Source organism: Aedes aegypti, chromosome 3, assembly GCF_002204515.2.
Source record: "Aedes aegypti strain LVP_AGWG chromosome 3, AaegL5.0 Primary Assembly, whole genome shotgun sequence".
NCBI lineage: Eukaryota > Metazoa > Arthropoda > Insecta > Diptera > Culicidae > Aedes > Aedes aegypti.
Window position 1 is genome coordinate 273,483,539 of NC_035109.1, and position 16,488 is coordinate 273,500,026.

The 16,488-nt window shown below is 40.8% G+C and overlaps 1 protein-coding gene across 1 annotated transcript in view; it reads right to left on the reverse strand.

Annotated features, from left to right (window-relative positions):
* Nucleotides 1-1,026: 1,026 nt before the first annotated feature.
* The window catches only part of LOC5565498, a 126,488-nt gene continuing 111,026 nt past the window's right edge, over nucleotides 1,027-16,488 (reverse strand). The window contains exons 3-4 of the mRNA XM_021849647.1: nucleotides 15,907-16,378; nucleotides 1,027-2,011 (exon numbers count right to left, since the gene is read on the reverse strand). Of these exons, the coding sequence (XP_021705339.1) occupies nucleotides 1,844-2,011; nucleotides 15,907-16,378 (640 nt within the window). The 3' untranslated portion in view covers nucleotides 1,027-1,843. The remainder of the gene's footprint in view (nucleotides 2,012-15,906; nucleotides 16,379-16,488) is intronic.

The window sequence follows — 16,488 nt, forward strand, 5'->3', positions numbered from 1 at the left end:
CTAAGAATGGCCCCCAAAATCGCCAAAAATTTCACTTGATTCGTGGAAAACCTGATTTCAACTTAGTCAATTTTGCCTCAAAAACCTTAAAATTTGGATATATGGATAGTATTCGCTAGTAATAATGTGTCAAAAACCTTAAAATATGGATAGTGTTCTGCTAGAAAGAGTGTTTAGTTTTTTTCAATTCGTTAGTTTTGTAATGTAAGTATAAATTTATCGTTTCATAGTGAAAACTCATTCTTTAAACTTTAATAATGGAAGTCGCTAAAGATTCAATTCAATCCTACGAATGAGAGAAAAGATATTCTTGAATTTGTTTGATATTGAGTATTGAGCTTTATATGGGATTATTGCCCTACAAACTTCTGCAAAAATCACAAACAAGATTCCTCTAAAAGGATTTGTTGCTGCAGCAAATTCCTTTACTATGGTTTGAAGAATTAGAATGCTGAAAAATTCACAGAACTCTTTTGATTTTAGGACACCCCTACCAGTGATGGGAATGGTAATAGTAGTAGGCTTGAATTTCGCAAAAATCACGTGGCTTTCCCAGTACAGTAGCTCAAAAACGTGAATCTCATCAAGTAGCCTATTTTGGGTGCATGAATTTTCTATATCGTTAGTTCCATTGAAGGCTCTAAATGCGGGAAATGCAGCGGGAAATAGAACATTTTTCTACAGTAATTTTAAGTTGCCCCTAGCAACAGGTGTTTTGCAATTTTCAAGGCTCTTTGCCTACAGCAACGATAGGCGTGAGTTTCACTGGCTTCGCTGACTGTGATTGGCTTTGTTTGGCTACTGTAGAATGAATTTCAGATTTTTTCCCAGCCCTGCCCCTACTGCTTATTGATCACTGAGCTAAAAAGTAGGCTTTGTCCCAGTGAGAAGTATTGCCAAGAAGAAGTATTAACATATTGTGTTTCGAAATGTTGGGATCAAAGACACAAGGGAAAAGACACATGGATGGATGTATGGAAATTCGGATTGTTAAAGTTATAATGTAATGTTATAAACATCCTTTCGTATTTTTTCAAAAATCAATGGTATCTATTTTCAATGGCTTATCGTGTAATATTTGGTTTCAGTTTATGGGAAATATGTTACATCATTTTGAAATTCGCTTTAACACTGCAACTAGGTATCACTAGTTTGTCTTATACGAATGGGTTTTGTTTAGTAAAGGTATTGCAGTATAATGTTGACTCAGCATTTTAGTATAGTTCTACCTAAAGCTACGGTTGTAATTATCTATATTATCATAAGCAACGTAAATTCTTATATGTACACTTCATTTGCAATCTTGATCAACTTAACAGTATTAAATTCTTGAACTGACCTTATCTAACCTGACGCACTCTAAAACTAATAAAGACGGAACGGTTTCTCAATAATCATCCTCAGTATGTTGGTTGACCACTACGACACAACTGAAGTCTATCAACTCAACAACTCTAATGACGCCCTTTTTGTGACCCATCTTTTTTCAGATCTAATAAATGAACTGTAAACTGGGTAGGAACACCTCAACCCTGGCCACTAATTCAAGTCAATAAATTAATTAATACTAATTGCACTCTCGTTTGCGTATTAGCTGCAGCGTTGCATATAGTGTTTTCAACTTGTAATGAAAACTCGCGTCTCGAATTTTTTGTGTTACATAACCTATGCCAACAAATTTGTAATGTACATCTTCAAAATGATTGAGCAGCATGCGTGGGAAGATTAGGTGAGCAAGACGAGAGCCCTTCAAGATTAGAACGGCTTTGACCGTTTGGGTCACGTGGGCCCACTGAGATGTGTTTCTGAGGAGTTTACAAATTGGGTGTCACCCAACGTGGTCTTATCGTAACCGAAGTAGGCTAAACCCGGAGAAATACGTGCTCATGAAGGACAGTGCACTTGGAACTAGAAGCGCCAGGAAGCTTGTGATGCTGTTGGGTTTGGTGCTGATGCCGGCAGACTGCGTCGAGGGGCACTTGTTGGAGTTGTAGTAATCTTCGCAGTACATCTGAAAATAAAAGAGAAGAAGATACGGAATGTCGCGAGTTAGTTGTGTGTTTTGATTGATGGCAATTTGTTGTAATCATTCTGTTTATCATCCTTTATTGCGCAATATCAGTTGGCTTCGCGTGTCTGAGCTAGTGCTCCAATTTTAGACATGTTGCTTGTATTGGCGTGAGCAAATAGCTGAATGGCGTGATTTGATTTACATTAATTTTCACATTTGTTGTTATAGACCTTTTCTGTGTTTTCAATCATGTATCGTAATTAGTGATATCAATCTTATAGAAACATTCCTTCACTGATAAAATAGTTCTCAAAAAAAAAAGTTGAATGAACATGTTATTTATGATTTATAGTATATGTGATTATAGACTCATAATAATTCTTCTAGTTATTAGTGGAATACCTGTAAGTAAATGAGATCCAAATTAAGTACTAGGGCCCATTATTGCGGTATTCCCTATAAATCCTTTTTTTTTTCTTTGAATATTATTGATGATGATGAAAGCTTATAATATTCCCGAGCTGAAGCAAATGATTGCTTTCAAAATTAAATGATTCTGATCGTTGGCAGAACCGCTTTACTGTCAGCGGCCCTGAATGATCTACGCTTGTTCGTTGTTTATCAAACACGTCGGAAGGAGAGGTGCAATCTGTGGAGCATAGGGCTGGTAACAGGTATTTTTTTCAGAGTCTCTAAAGTCACTATCTTTGTAGTGAATTCCGATCCGAAATACCTAACCAAGAATTTCAACAGAAAATACTTTGAATTTTTGTTTTAGGATGCTATTTTAGGATTTCCCCCGATTTTTCCAGTAGTACTCTAGAAAATCTTTCCATGATTTCTACATGAGTTCTTAGCCCTTGAAAGCCCAAGACGAACCTTGAATTTTTAAAAGCCCACAATTCGGAGACCAGTAGACCAACCAATTTGAAATAAGTTGTGAAGTAAATGCGGTTAAGTGACCATACAATCCTTGGGTTAGAAATCCCCCCTGACTCCTCTCCCTTTGCTAGGTAACGGAAAAAGCGTGGACACGAGAGGTCCAAAATTGGCCTCAAACAGATATCTCAACATCTAAATGAGCTAGAAGGTCGATTTCTTCGGCAAAGCTGTTCAACAGATCAAGGTCTATTTAGAGGTGCGGATTTATAGGATTGAGAACTATCCCGCTAAGTGGCGTTAGTGACAAATTCGTATCTCAAAATCCTGGAAAGCTGGTATTTTCGGCTAAGATATTCAGCAAACTGAGGGCTAAAAAATCAAATTGATTATTTATCGGCAAGGTGGTGAAAATTACATGTTTTCTTCAATTGTCTGTACCTCAAGATTTTAATTGTTTAGAAGGTTAAACTATTCGGCAAAGCTGTTCAGTAAAATAAAGGCTATCCAGCGGTGAAGAGTTTGGTTAAGAATTTATGGGGCTAGTAACTAATTTTCTTCAATCGTCTGTATCTAAAGATTCTTATCAACTAAAAGGTTGGCGTCACCAGCAAAGCTGTTCAGCTGATTTTTTGCCGAATAAGAGTTGAACAATTGAATTTCAAGCGTACTTCAGCTGAATAAACTATTATTCAGCTACTAATATTTCTTGGGAAATGACTGTAGCGCAATTTATCGGTTTATTTCTCAAACAGGTTGAGATTGAAGAAAATTTGTTACTAGCGTTACCTAGCGGTTGATTCCTCAATCAGACTTCTCATAGCCTTGGACCATGCTATCTTGAAATTATCAGTTGATAAAGTTCTTAAGATTAAAAAAATTGAAGATAATATGTTACTAGCACCACCTAGTGGATGTGTTCCTGATCAAATTTTCCATCATAAGAGCGCCCCCAAGTTACCACGAAGCTACATATATATGCTTACTTTATTTTTGTTATATAGTGCGCTATCAGATTCAGCGCATTAAAGCAGAATTAGGATTGAATTATAATAAAACTGGCAAGCATGATAATTAGCATCGATAATTTAGATTTAGTGCATGAGCCCTTGAAAAGCATTTGGGTGAGTAATAGAGTGGTTCAAAAAATCGTTTTTGCTCCACACCGCTAATTTGATTCTAGATCAAATTCTGAGTGTCCTCCCAAAATTTGAGCTCATTTGGATGAAAACTAAGACTGCACAAGCCCTTTAAAGTTTATATGGGAATTACTATGGGAAAAGCAACCAATTCATTCAATCGGTCATAGTGTTTGCCCATGTGCTCTTGGAGATTAGAACAACGCTGATACTGTGAGATACATTCATCAGCTACAACTTTACAGAAGACCGTTTTTGAATCGGACGCCCCAGTAATTAGTTATCGATTTTTGAATGAGTTGTAAAACTTTGGCCATAATTATTGGGCTGCTCTTCAGGCATCACTAAATATAAACAGTAAAACATAGTAGCCATGATTTGTGCGTGCTATCTTTCGCGCAAGGTGCAGCAATGTTGCCTGTTCAGAAGTTAAATGAGCACTGCTGAAGAATTTGTGACTGGATATAAATCAATAACTAATTACTGAGTCGTCCGATTTGAAAACGGTCTTTGGCAAAGTTGTAGCTGATGAGATATCACAGTATCAGCGTAGTTCGAATCTCCAAGAGCATATGGGCAAATACTACGACCGATCGAATCAATTGGTTGCTTTTCACATAGTAATTCCCATATAAACTTTAAAGGGCTTGTGCAGTCTCAGTTTTCATCCAAATGAGCTCAAATTTTGGGAGGACACTCAGAATTTGATCTAGAATCAAATTAGCGGTGTGGAGCAAAAACGATTTTTTGAACCGTTTTACCGCAAAACGGTATATAATTTGGGGTGCCGCATATTAGCATTATGTCGAATACATCCACCTTAGTACCATTTTGATTCATATTACGGACACTTAAGGACTCAGGGAAATATAACCCAGCATAGAGCATACAAAATAAATCATTCTGTATGATTCCTTAGCGCTATCGAGCGTCGGAAGCCCTATACTTTCGAACGGTGGGTGAAGAATACGCTTCAGCAACTTCAATAATTTTAAATAAATGAAAATGTGTGGTCTTTTCATGATTCTTATTCCGGACGCTTCCTCACTTTTGCCTCATATTCCGGACACTTTGAATCGAATTCCGGACAGCTCATGATAATCATTAATGGAACAGTCAAATCATCAATCGAAATCGTTAAACCACCAAAGAGACATCTAAGGTAGTTGGGCGTTATAAATTTTCAAAGATATTTATGGAAAAAGTTTACTAAAACGAGCCTTGAAATTGAGAACTTTTTAACAGCAAAAATTGAAACATTTCGCGTGAAATGTTGCCCATACAAAGTAGAGTGTCCGGATTTTGAAGCTGTCCGTAATATGAATCAAAACGGTAAATAGATTTCACTTGTCTTGGTTTGGTGAGATGACCACTCATTACCCTTACCACAGAGAACAGACGTTCATCTGCAATCGTCAGCGTATGTAAAGCATAGTACTGATCATTTCAAAGTATGTCGTAACGCTCCTGTTACGTGGCGCTGCCATCAGAAAAGAGGGGCTTCAATTTTGCTGCTTTTACGCTTTGGCTGAGAGATGCGTGGTTGAGATGCTTCGGCATGAAATTGACCTTCTTATTGCACCGCTCCAAAACCTCTTTCGTGTAATCGCACGAGGCCAAATTCGGCCAGAAAATCGTAGGACCATCGTGTGACTCCAAAAGAGGAAGTAGACACTTCTGGAAGCATTCCTTTAGGTACACCTGCCCATTGACCGTTCCAGTTGTCACAAATGGAGTGCTCCGTTTTCCACACAAGCAAATTTCTTGCCAAATCATATATTTTTTGGTAAACTTTGACATCTTCTGCTCTCTAACGCCCTTAGGGATAGAATTTATGATGAGCAGTGAAAAACTGGAGCTACGGAAGCTGCCGGAAGTCTGCTTTTACATACGTCTTATCATCCATCCATAACAAAGCAATATGGTTTCGTCAAAGTTTCATTCATAAAACAACCGATCAGCCGTTCAAATACGTCTCGTAAAATGGGCTATAGGCCTTTTCATGTGACAGGTCCGTCTATGCATTTGTTTACATCGGTGGAGGACTGGTGCTAATACGGGACTGTCATCTCCATAAAAGAACTGTCAAAGAGTTTCCCGATCAGCTGTTTTGAAACGCCTTGTGACTAGGCTTATACGCTAATGACATATAGGCCTTTTCATGTGACAGATCTGTCAATGCATTTGTACATCGGTGGAGGACCGATGCTAACACGGGCTTGTCATTTTCATAGAGGAACTGTCAAAGTGCTTCCCGATCAGCTGATTTGAGACGTCATGTGAATAGGCCTATTCACAGCGTAAACAAACACACATTGAACAAATTACACCCAAAATTCCAATAGAAAATACCCAACGAGTAAAAAGTTACATAAATTTATAAGTGCTGCAATTTTATCCCGTACACCCTTTACGAAGTGTGTAAAAAACATGAGTGGGCTGATTAACTTAGTAAGAAAGTCGTAAGAAAAAAAAATGCGAAAATAATAATCATCAGGGATTTCTTTGGGAACTTTTAACAGAGAAAAGGTATCGCCCAAGACCTTAGAAAGTTGAGCTCAAAAATACGCTCAGCAATGGCATGACGCTACGCTGTACCCACAAGCTATCAAGCTTCAAACTCCTTGAAGTCGGGTTTCGTTCAACTTCGTCGTAAGCGCTATTATTCGTCGTATCAAACTTGAAATGTTCCACTACGGCGTATATTTCAACTTACCTACAATGGTTCGTAGACTTGTACACCAAAAATGTAATAAAACTACTGTATTTCGATAAATTACTTTTGCTGCTTTCACTAAGCTGTAACTCAACACCGTAAAAGATAGCAACCTAATGATGTGGAATAAAACTCGCCATGATCATTCCGGCTGCTTCTATACAATATGCTTTGTTATGCTGCTCAATATATATTTAAGAAGCACTTTGTCGTTAGTTATACAGCGAGCATACAGCAGTATGCTGTAAAACAACAACTTGTGGCGCATCTACTCAGCTTGTTGGATGTAAACATTGAGTTTGACGTTTCGCACCCTTTTACAGCCTGATGAAGTGGTGTAAGCGCGACTATGGCATCTTTTACGATCATTATAAAATATTGTGTGAACCGTTTTCGATGTAGAACAAAACGGTGTGTTTTCTTTGCCTATCGATATAGACTGTGGTGGCAACAAGGACAGCGTCGAGACTTGTGGATGCAGAGATCGTGAGTTCGATTTTAAGCGGTGGCAGGTAACGTTGGAGACATTAAATTCAAATACTTATGATATGAATTCCGGAAGCTGTGAAACAGCTTGAAAATAATATGTAATCGATAATACAGCGAAGCTGTATAATACTTATTCAACAGTTGCGAAATGGTTGAGAAAGCGCCTTTCGAAGATGTTACACAGCTACTTCTCGTATGACTGTCGAGATAAAGCAATGATCGGTATGAATAAGAGCTGCCAACACAGCTTAAAAGTAGCTGAGTAGATTCGCCAGATTTGTTGGTAAAAGGATCGCATTGAAGCTTTCGTTCGTATGTACAGCGCCTTTACTCAGCATAAAGCCGTATAAAGAGGGCCTAGAGAATGTTTACATTTGCACTAAATGTTAGTTGGGAACTGACGAAATTTATTCAGCTGCAAAACGTTTGCGTTACAGCTGTATTAACGCTAATCGTTCTATTTTTGACAGCTTTCATTTTTTGCTGCGTTCGCTGCTTCAATTCAATTGTTATACAGCACAACGCAAATAATCTTGGCTTATAGCGCTAAAATTGTTAGTTGGGACACCACTTTATGATACAAGTTTCTTCCCGCCCCCCTGTGTGGCTTACTTCGCCGGGCCCTTATTTTCACTATGAAAAACCTTCGTATTTCTTCACTGAAGGATTTCATTCCAATCACACGCCGTAAAAATTCTATAATTCACGAAATGTTATGAAATTTAGAATGTAAACAAAGCTCAATCCGCCGTACTGGAAAAAAAGCTTGTACGCATCAAAGCGTGCGCGATGCTCGGCGTTAAAAACGATTCCTTTGATTATGTGTTGTTTTCGCTGCACTGTGAGCAAATGTCATGATTGTTCGGTCAAAAGGAATTGTGTTTACATGTTTGAGCTAATTTTGATGACGAACAATGAATTTTAAAGGAAATTTATATATTTCCTCATGCTGAAGGTATGGAGGGAGATACCCGTAGATCTATATATTCTAGTAAAACATTTTATAATAGCGTTAATGTGTTGTATTTTGACCATCCACTATATCACAGTTAGCCGTAAGTTGTGAGACGAATCTGAAAACTCATTGCGACTGAAATAAAAACGATACGACAAATTGAGAATACGACAAGATGCAATCTCATTAAATTATTTCCAAGAAGACGATCAAGATTTATCAAAATCTTATTGTACCGTTAAGTCACCAGTCACCGTGCGGCCTCCATTCACCGTGCACACATACAAATTCCTACATACATTTTTCACAAATTATTTTTTTGTCAGTAATATAAGGTAAAGCTGATGGAATGAAGTTGTTCTTGTCACAAATCCTTCTGAAAAACCTAGTTGTAGTAGTCAAAATCATGTGAATTACCCAGGTAACAATTTGAAGCTGTTCAAACGCTTCTATAACTAATTCAATTCAGCCTTTGTTTGAACAAAAGCTGTTCATAGCCTGCATACACTGTTGTACAGCTGTTAAACATCTAATTCTGGCGATTTTATTCAGCCTTAAGCTTAATTGAAGCTTCATGGAAGGCTGAATAAAGGTCTATCATGCGCTTATTCAACCTCCTTTCAGTAACGATAATTCTATTTTTAGAACAGATGGCAGCCTTCGAAAGCTTAACAATCGCTTATTCATCCATTATTAAACGATAAACCAAAAAAATGTTAAAATATTTACAGGTTCATAGCTTTGGATTTTATCAACGCAACTTACAATTTCAAACACATAGGGGAGATGTGTGCTGGAATTTAAAGATGAAGATTAGTAAATATTAACAATTGAGAATTGAACTGGGATCCATCGATTTATAACCACTTACCTTGACAGCTGCTCCACATGAGACTGTGTGAGCATTATTAAAAGCAAGGCAATAACTTATTGGCTTGTCTGGATAAGGGCTATGTTAAAGGTTGAATTGAGGCTGGATAGGAGGGATATCAGTGCTAGGCAAAAACACTAAAGTTAGTGTTTTGTTTGTTGTGATTTTTGTTTTGAAATTGAATTCTCGATAATCTTCAATTACTGCTGTTTAATTGTTGTCAACGAAACTTGGTAATTATTACGATTCTGTACAATTAATTACAAATGTGACGAAAAAATCTTTGTGAACGAGTGTATTGTTCTATCTTGTTGTTGCTCAAGCTCATGGATGCCGAATTCAGGTGTTTTTCTTTTTCGACAAACGCTAGGCCCATGATTTACGGCATGTTCGCTACGGGAAGTGAAAATTTGTTGTTCGGTGAGTTCGATGAAACAGTTTTTAGATCATTAATTTAGTGTTTTAGCAAAACGTTGGTGTGTATATTTTTGTCAACTTACAGCTGGACACTTTCTACAATGGCTGTTGATTTGATTAAAGCTTTAAATAACCTTTAATCAATATCATTCAGGATGGCTGAACAAAGGTTAAAATTGTAGATGGAAAAAAGCTTGTTCAACTTGATATTCAGCTTTGAGAAAACTGCTGAATAAGAGTGTTTAATAAGCTTTTCTTCAAATTGTTGTTCAGCTGTCACGGTGTTCACCCTTGTACACCATTAATCAGCCATTGTTCAGCAAATACTCTTGCTATTCAGCTTTCATTGTTACTTGGGTATGTTTAATAATGAGATTGTTTAAAACTCTTGGTAGAAACGCCAAAAAATCACATTTTTCATTTTAACGTTAGAGTATCAAATTTTTCAAAATTTCAATGAGTTTTTGCTGTAGATACTTCTAGCTACATGTATTTCATTGTACCGTTTTGATTCATATTACGGACACTTAAGGCCTCAGTGAAGTATAACCCAGCTTGGATTATACAAAATAAATCATTCTGTATGATTTTTTAGCGTTATCGAGCGTCGGAAGCCCTTAACTTTCGGATGGTGGGTAAAGAATACGCGTCCGCAACTTGAATAAATTTAAATAAATCAAAACGTGTGGCCTTTTCATGATTCTTATTCCGGACGCTCCCTCACTTTTGCCTCATATTTCGGACGCTTTGATTCGAATTACGGACAGCTCATGATAATCATTAATGGAACAGTTAAATCGTCAATTGAAATCGTTCAACCACTTAAGAGACGTCTAAGGTAGTTGGGCATTTTAAATTTGCAATGATATTCATGGAAAAAAACCTAATAAAACGAGCCTCGAAAAAGAGAACTTTTGGACGGTGAAAATTGAAACATTTCGTGTGAAATGTTTCCCATACAAACGAGAGTGTCCGGAATTTGAAGCTGTCCGTAATATGAATCAAAACGGTATGTACCATGAGATTTTATGCAAATTCGATTTTGTATTGTGTTTTAGTCGAAATACAAATGCACGGTGAATGGATCATTTTTAATATATAAGGTTCCTATTACCATGCATTAGTGTAAAAGGCTTGAAATTATTGGGTAATATCGGATTTATTGTTATGTCATGATTTAACTACTCCATATTTAATTTTTAAGCGAATAAGGAATGGTTTGGACAATACAGTTAAACCTCCTATAACGAGTACAATGAAAAAATAATGATTTTGCCATTTTTTCAACTTTCTATGGTTTTTATTGTAAAATAAGATTTGAATACCCTCAAAACTGAGTGCGCACACAACTAGCAACATAATTGCTCCACCAACAACGTTTCTTAGAGGTACGAAATTAAATCATGACGAAAACTATACGCACGGTAAATGGTGCACTAGTGTGCACGGTAAATGGTGCCATAACACGGTACGAGGCGGCCTTAAAATGACATTTCATTCATTTATTTAGTTAACATCTACACAGATAACACTGAATCAACAATTTCACGCCACAATACTCGGTTCGTGGCCGCATCTCTCCATCCTCGGTTCTGCCCCACGCTCGCCAAATCGATACGCACTTGATCCGCCCACCTAGCTCGCTGCGCTCCACGCCTTCTTGTACCAACCGGATCCGAAGCGAACACCATCTTTGCAGGGTTGCTGTCCGGCATTCTTGCAACATGCCCTGCCCATCGTATCCTTCCAGCTTTGGCCACCTTCTGGATACTGGGTTCGCCGTAGAGTTGGGCGAGCTCGTGGTTCATCCTTCGCCGCCACACACCGTTCTCCTGCACACCGCCGAAGATCGTCCTAAGCACCCGACGTTCGAAGACTCCAAGTGCTTGCAGGTCCTCCTCGAGCATCGTCCACGTTTCATGCCCGTAGAGGACTACCGGCTTTATGAGCGTTTTGTACATGGTACATTTGGTGCGGGCGTGAATCTTTTTTGACCGCAGCTTCTTCTGGAGGCCATAGTAGGCCCGACTTCCACTGATGATGCGCATCCGTATTTCACGGCTAACGTTATTGTCAGCCGTCATCAAGGATCCAAGGTAGACGAACTCGTCGACCACCTCGAACGTATCCCCGTCTATCGTAACACTGATACCTAGGCGAGCCCTGTCGCGCTCGGCCCCACCAGCTAGCATGTACTTTGTCTTGGCCGCATTCACCACCAGTCCAACTTTTGCTGCCTCGCGTTTCAGGCGGGTGTACAGGTCTGCCACCTTTTCAAATGTTCGGCCGACGATGTCCATATCATCCGCGAAGCAAACAAATTGACTGGATCTTGTAAAAATCGTACCCCGGCTGTTAAGCCCGGCTCTCCGCATAACACCTTCTAGCGCAATATTGAACAACAGGCACGAAAGTCCATCACCTTGTCGTAGTCCCCGGTGGGATCCAAACGAACTGGAGTGTTCGCCTGAAACCTTCACACAATTTTGCACACCTTCCATCGTCGCTCTTATCAGTCTCGTGAGCTTCCCGGGAAAGCTGTTCTCGTCCATGATTTTCCATAGCTCTACGCGGTCGATACTGTCGTATGCCGCCTTGAAATCGATGAAAAGGTGATGCGTTGGGACCTGGTATTCACGACATTTTTGGAGGATTTGCCGTACAGTAAAGATCTGGTCCGTTGTCGATCGGCCGTCAACGAAGCCGGCTTGATAACTTCCCACGAACTCGTTTACTACGGGTGACAAACGACGGAAGATGATCTGGGATAATACTTTGTAGGCCGCATTTAGAATGGTGATCGCTCGAAAGTTCTCACAGTCTAACTTGTCGCCTTTCTTGTAGATGGGGCAGATTACCCCTTCCTTCCACTCCTCCGGTAGCTGTTCTGTTTCCCAGATTGTGCCTATCAGCCGGTGCAGACAAATAGCCAGCCTTTCCGGACCCATCTTTATGAGTTCAGCTCCGATACCATCCTTACCAGCAGCTTTATTGTTCTTGAGCTGGTGAATGGCATCCTTAACCTCCCTCAAAGTGGGGGCTGGTTGGTTTCCATCTTCCGCAGTACTGACGAAGGCATTTCCTCCGTTGTCCCGTCCTTCATTGCCTGTGCTCTCAGCACCATTCAGGTGCTCGTCGAAGTGCTGCTTCCACCTTTCGATCACCTCACGCTCGTCCGTCAGAATGCTCCCATCCTTATCCCTGCACATCTCGGCTCGCGGCACGAAGCCGTTGCGGGATGCGTTGAGCTTCTGATAGAACCTACGCGTTTCCTGAGACCGGCACAGCTGTTCCATCTCCTCGCACTCCGTCTCCTCCAGGCGGCGTTTTTTCTCCCGAAAGAGGCGGGTCTGCTGCTGCCGTTTCTGTTTATAGCGTTCCACGTTCTGCCGGGTCCCTTGCTGCAGCATGACCGCCCGCGCTGCATTCTTCTCCTTCAAAACCTCCTGGCATTCCTCGTCGAACCAATCGTTCCGTCGACTCCGTCCCACGTACCCGACGTTGCTCTCAGCTGCATCGTTGATGGCTGCTTTTACTGTTCTCCAGCAGTCCTCAAGAGGGGCTTCGTCCAGCTCACCCTCATCCGGTAATGCAGCCTCGAGTTGCTGCGCGTATGCTGCTGCGACATCCGGTTGCTTGAGCCGCTCTAGGTCATACCGGGGCGGCCGTCGGTACCGTACGTTGTTAACGACGGAGAGTTTTGGGCGCAGTTTGACCATCACCAGATAGTGGTCAGAGTCGATGTTAGCGCCACGATAGGTCCTGACGTCGATTATGTCGGAGAAGTGCCGACCATCAATCAGAACGTGGTCGATTTGCGATTCTGTCTGCTGTGGTGATCTCCAGGTGTATCGGTACGGAAGGCTGTGCTGGAAGTAGGTGCTACGAATGGCCATATTCTTGGAGGCGGCAAAATCAATTAGTCGTAGGCCGTTTTCGTTCGTCAGCCGGTGGGCGCTGAACTTTCCAATCGTCGGTCTGAATTCCTCCTCCTGGCCAACCTGAGCGTTTAGATCTCCTATAATGATTTTGACATCGTGGCTTGGGCAACTGTCGTACTCGCGTTCAAGCTGCGCGTAAAAAGCGTCTTTATCATCATCAGTGCTTCCGGAGTGAGGGCTGTGCACGTTTATTATGCTGAAGTTGAAGAACCGGCCTTTGATCCTCAACTTGCACATTCTCTCATTGATCGGCCACCACCCGATCACGCGCCTCTGCATATCACCCATCACTATAAAAGCTGTTCCCAGCTCATGTGTATTGCCGCAGCTCTGGTAGATGGTATGGTTACCTCTAAACGTTCGCACCATTGATCCCTTCCAACACACTTCCTGCAACGCTACGATGCCGAATCCACGGTCCTTCAGCACGTCGGCGAGTATGCGTGTGCTCCCGATGAAGTTGAGAGATTTACAGTTCCACGTACCGAGCTTCCAATCGCTAGTCCCTTTACGTCGCTGTGGTCTTCGCCGATTGTCCCGGTTCGTATTCTCTCCTTGATTATTCGTTGCTTGATTTTTTTACGGCTGGCTTGCAGGGCCTGACACCAACCCCCTAGATTTCCGGAGGACCATTCCCCCTAAATGTTCGGAGGACCATAGTGCGCAGTTTAGCTTAGAGTCCTTCTCTGGCACTCGGACGATGATCAGCCGCCCCTGACATGGGGAACAGACGCTGTTGTGAGCCGCTCCTAACATGGAGTACAGACGCTCAAGGTTTGCAGAAGCAAAAGCAAAAGCAAACCCCCCCTTCCCTGTCAGCATACGACCAAAGTTCCCACCGGGGGTTGGTTACCCGATCTTCCCTAAGGTTACTCGTACCCCGGCCAGTACCGCGAGGAGGTAGGGATAGGAGTTGCTGGGCAAGAGGCTAAGGACCGCACAAAGGGGTCTATTTTATTCCTTCAGGTACGCGAGGTACCAATGGTACGCCATGCCCAGCCATTTACCAACCAATGACATTTGGTCAGCGTTAAGTCAGAGTGGACCAAGTGCAAAACTTGGGAAAATTACATTATTCTGTCATTAGAAGCAAAATAATGTTACTTCATTTCACTTTGATCCGATTTGATGAATGTTGAAAACTGGGAGAGATATGTACCAAATTTACTTTGGATGATCATTAAAAATCAATAAAAGTATGCAGTCAGAGTGGTCAGAGTCAGTGCTTTTTACCATAACAACGAAAACTATCACTGCGCTGAGAAATTCTAGAAAATGCAAAGCATTTCAAGTTATTTTTCAGATTTTTCGACATGGAATGATTCTTCTTCCCATCCATCAATAGAAATTCTTAAATATGACATAATTCGATGGATCTTATTTTGATATCTGGCCATTTACCGTATTTGAGTAGGTGGTCAGAAAATGCAACAATTTCTGTGCAGACAGAGTGGACCAAGTGTCCAAAAGCGACAAACTGATTGATTATTGCATTTTTTGAGTCGATTTTAGAGTCCGATAGAAGTTTATGGTAGTTCTAATGTATGGATTGTCCTAGAACCCGCTTATTGAACTAGTATATTTTAGTCGGTACTACAGATTTTCACTTGGTCCACTCTGACTGAACGCATATTTGAATATTTCTGGTCTTCAATGCCCTGACCCTGCAAAACCTTAATTTTCAAACTATCGTAATGCCACTAATTTCGGGAATGATGATATGGTTCATTGAAGAATTTACGATACTGATGTCGAAGGGTCTTGATAATATGTTTATCTTAAAGATATGCACCCAGTTTGACCATGCAAGAATTAAATGATTGCTATTTTACTAGAAATGGTTCAGTCAGAGTGAACCAACTCACTGAACGGTGGTCTTTAGTGCAGTCAGAGTGGACCAAGTACACATAGTCCTTCAAAAAAAAATCGTTCTATCAGAGGTTTGAATTATGATTTTTCATGATTATCACTTCACATTATTTTGTTTGAAAGTAACACAAAGATGGGTAGAAGTATTGAACCAAAATTTTACCGATTTAAAAAATTACAAAGCGTTAAACTTTAAGCTCGTTTTTCTCGTAATATGAAAAATGTCACTTGGTTCACTCTGACTTAACGCCGACCATTTGTTAACATAATTTTTGAGTATTTTTTTGATATGCATCGTTAATTTTTTTTTCCCTGACTTATGGAATAATTGTACGCCTCGTAGTGGTATTCTAGTTCGCTTTAAATAATTTGGAAAAATAATATAATTTTTTGAAGGGCAAATTTTTCTTAAATGCACGGTGAATGGTAGCTTGACGGTACAATGCGAAAACCGTTTGGGAAAGAATTGTTTGGCATCGGTTTGTATCAGCATCATTCACTGCAATACTGGGAAAATTGCAGGTTTTCACGATGGATATTAGCACATCACCCTATTCCGAGAAAACTCCATGGCAAATCATCGAAACAATTTTTGAAAGAAATGGATATCACTACTTACATTTATCAGATTCGACGACATTTTGTCCAGAAATCCACGCGTGAACATAGCCGTCTCCCGCCCACATGTTTTCTTGGCCACGCTTTCCGAACAGTCCAGATACTCGATGAACGAACAGCACACCGTCCGCACGTCCGCTTCGGCGTCTCTTCCGGCCGTGGTGTGATGATTTGGTTGCTGCTGGTGATGTTTTTCGTGACGGGCTTGGTGATGCTGCTGCTGCTGTTGCTGGTGTTGCGTTATGACCGATACCGTGTTGTGGTATTTCCGGCCGCATACTTCGTAGTCCGGTCGTACCCGCTGCAGGCAGGGGGCGTGCGTCAGGAATTCGTTCTGGTAGGGACCTTCTCTGCATAGATCTCGAACGAATTGATGGGTGCCATTATAGAGTTTATTGAAACGATTACGTTGCTCCAGAGTCATGCATCGCCGGGTGTAGCTCCGGATGCAGTGTAGGCCCCTCGTCAAATCGCTGCAATGGGATGGGTAAAAGGGGGAAAAAAGTTAATAGTTTGCTTCTATAAGTTGCTAGCTTGTGCAGACAATTCCGCACAAGGAAACCGGACCGAAGTCATATTTGCA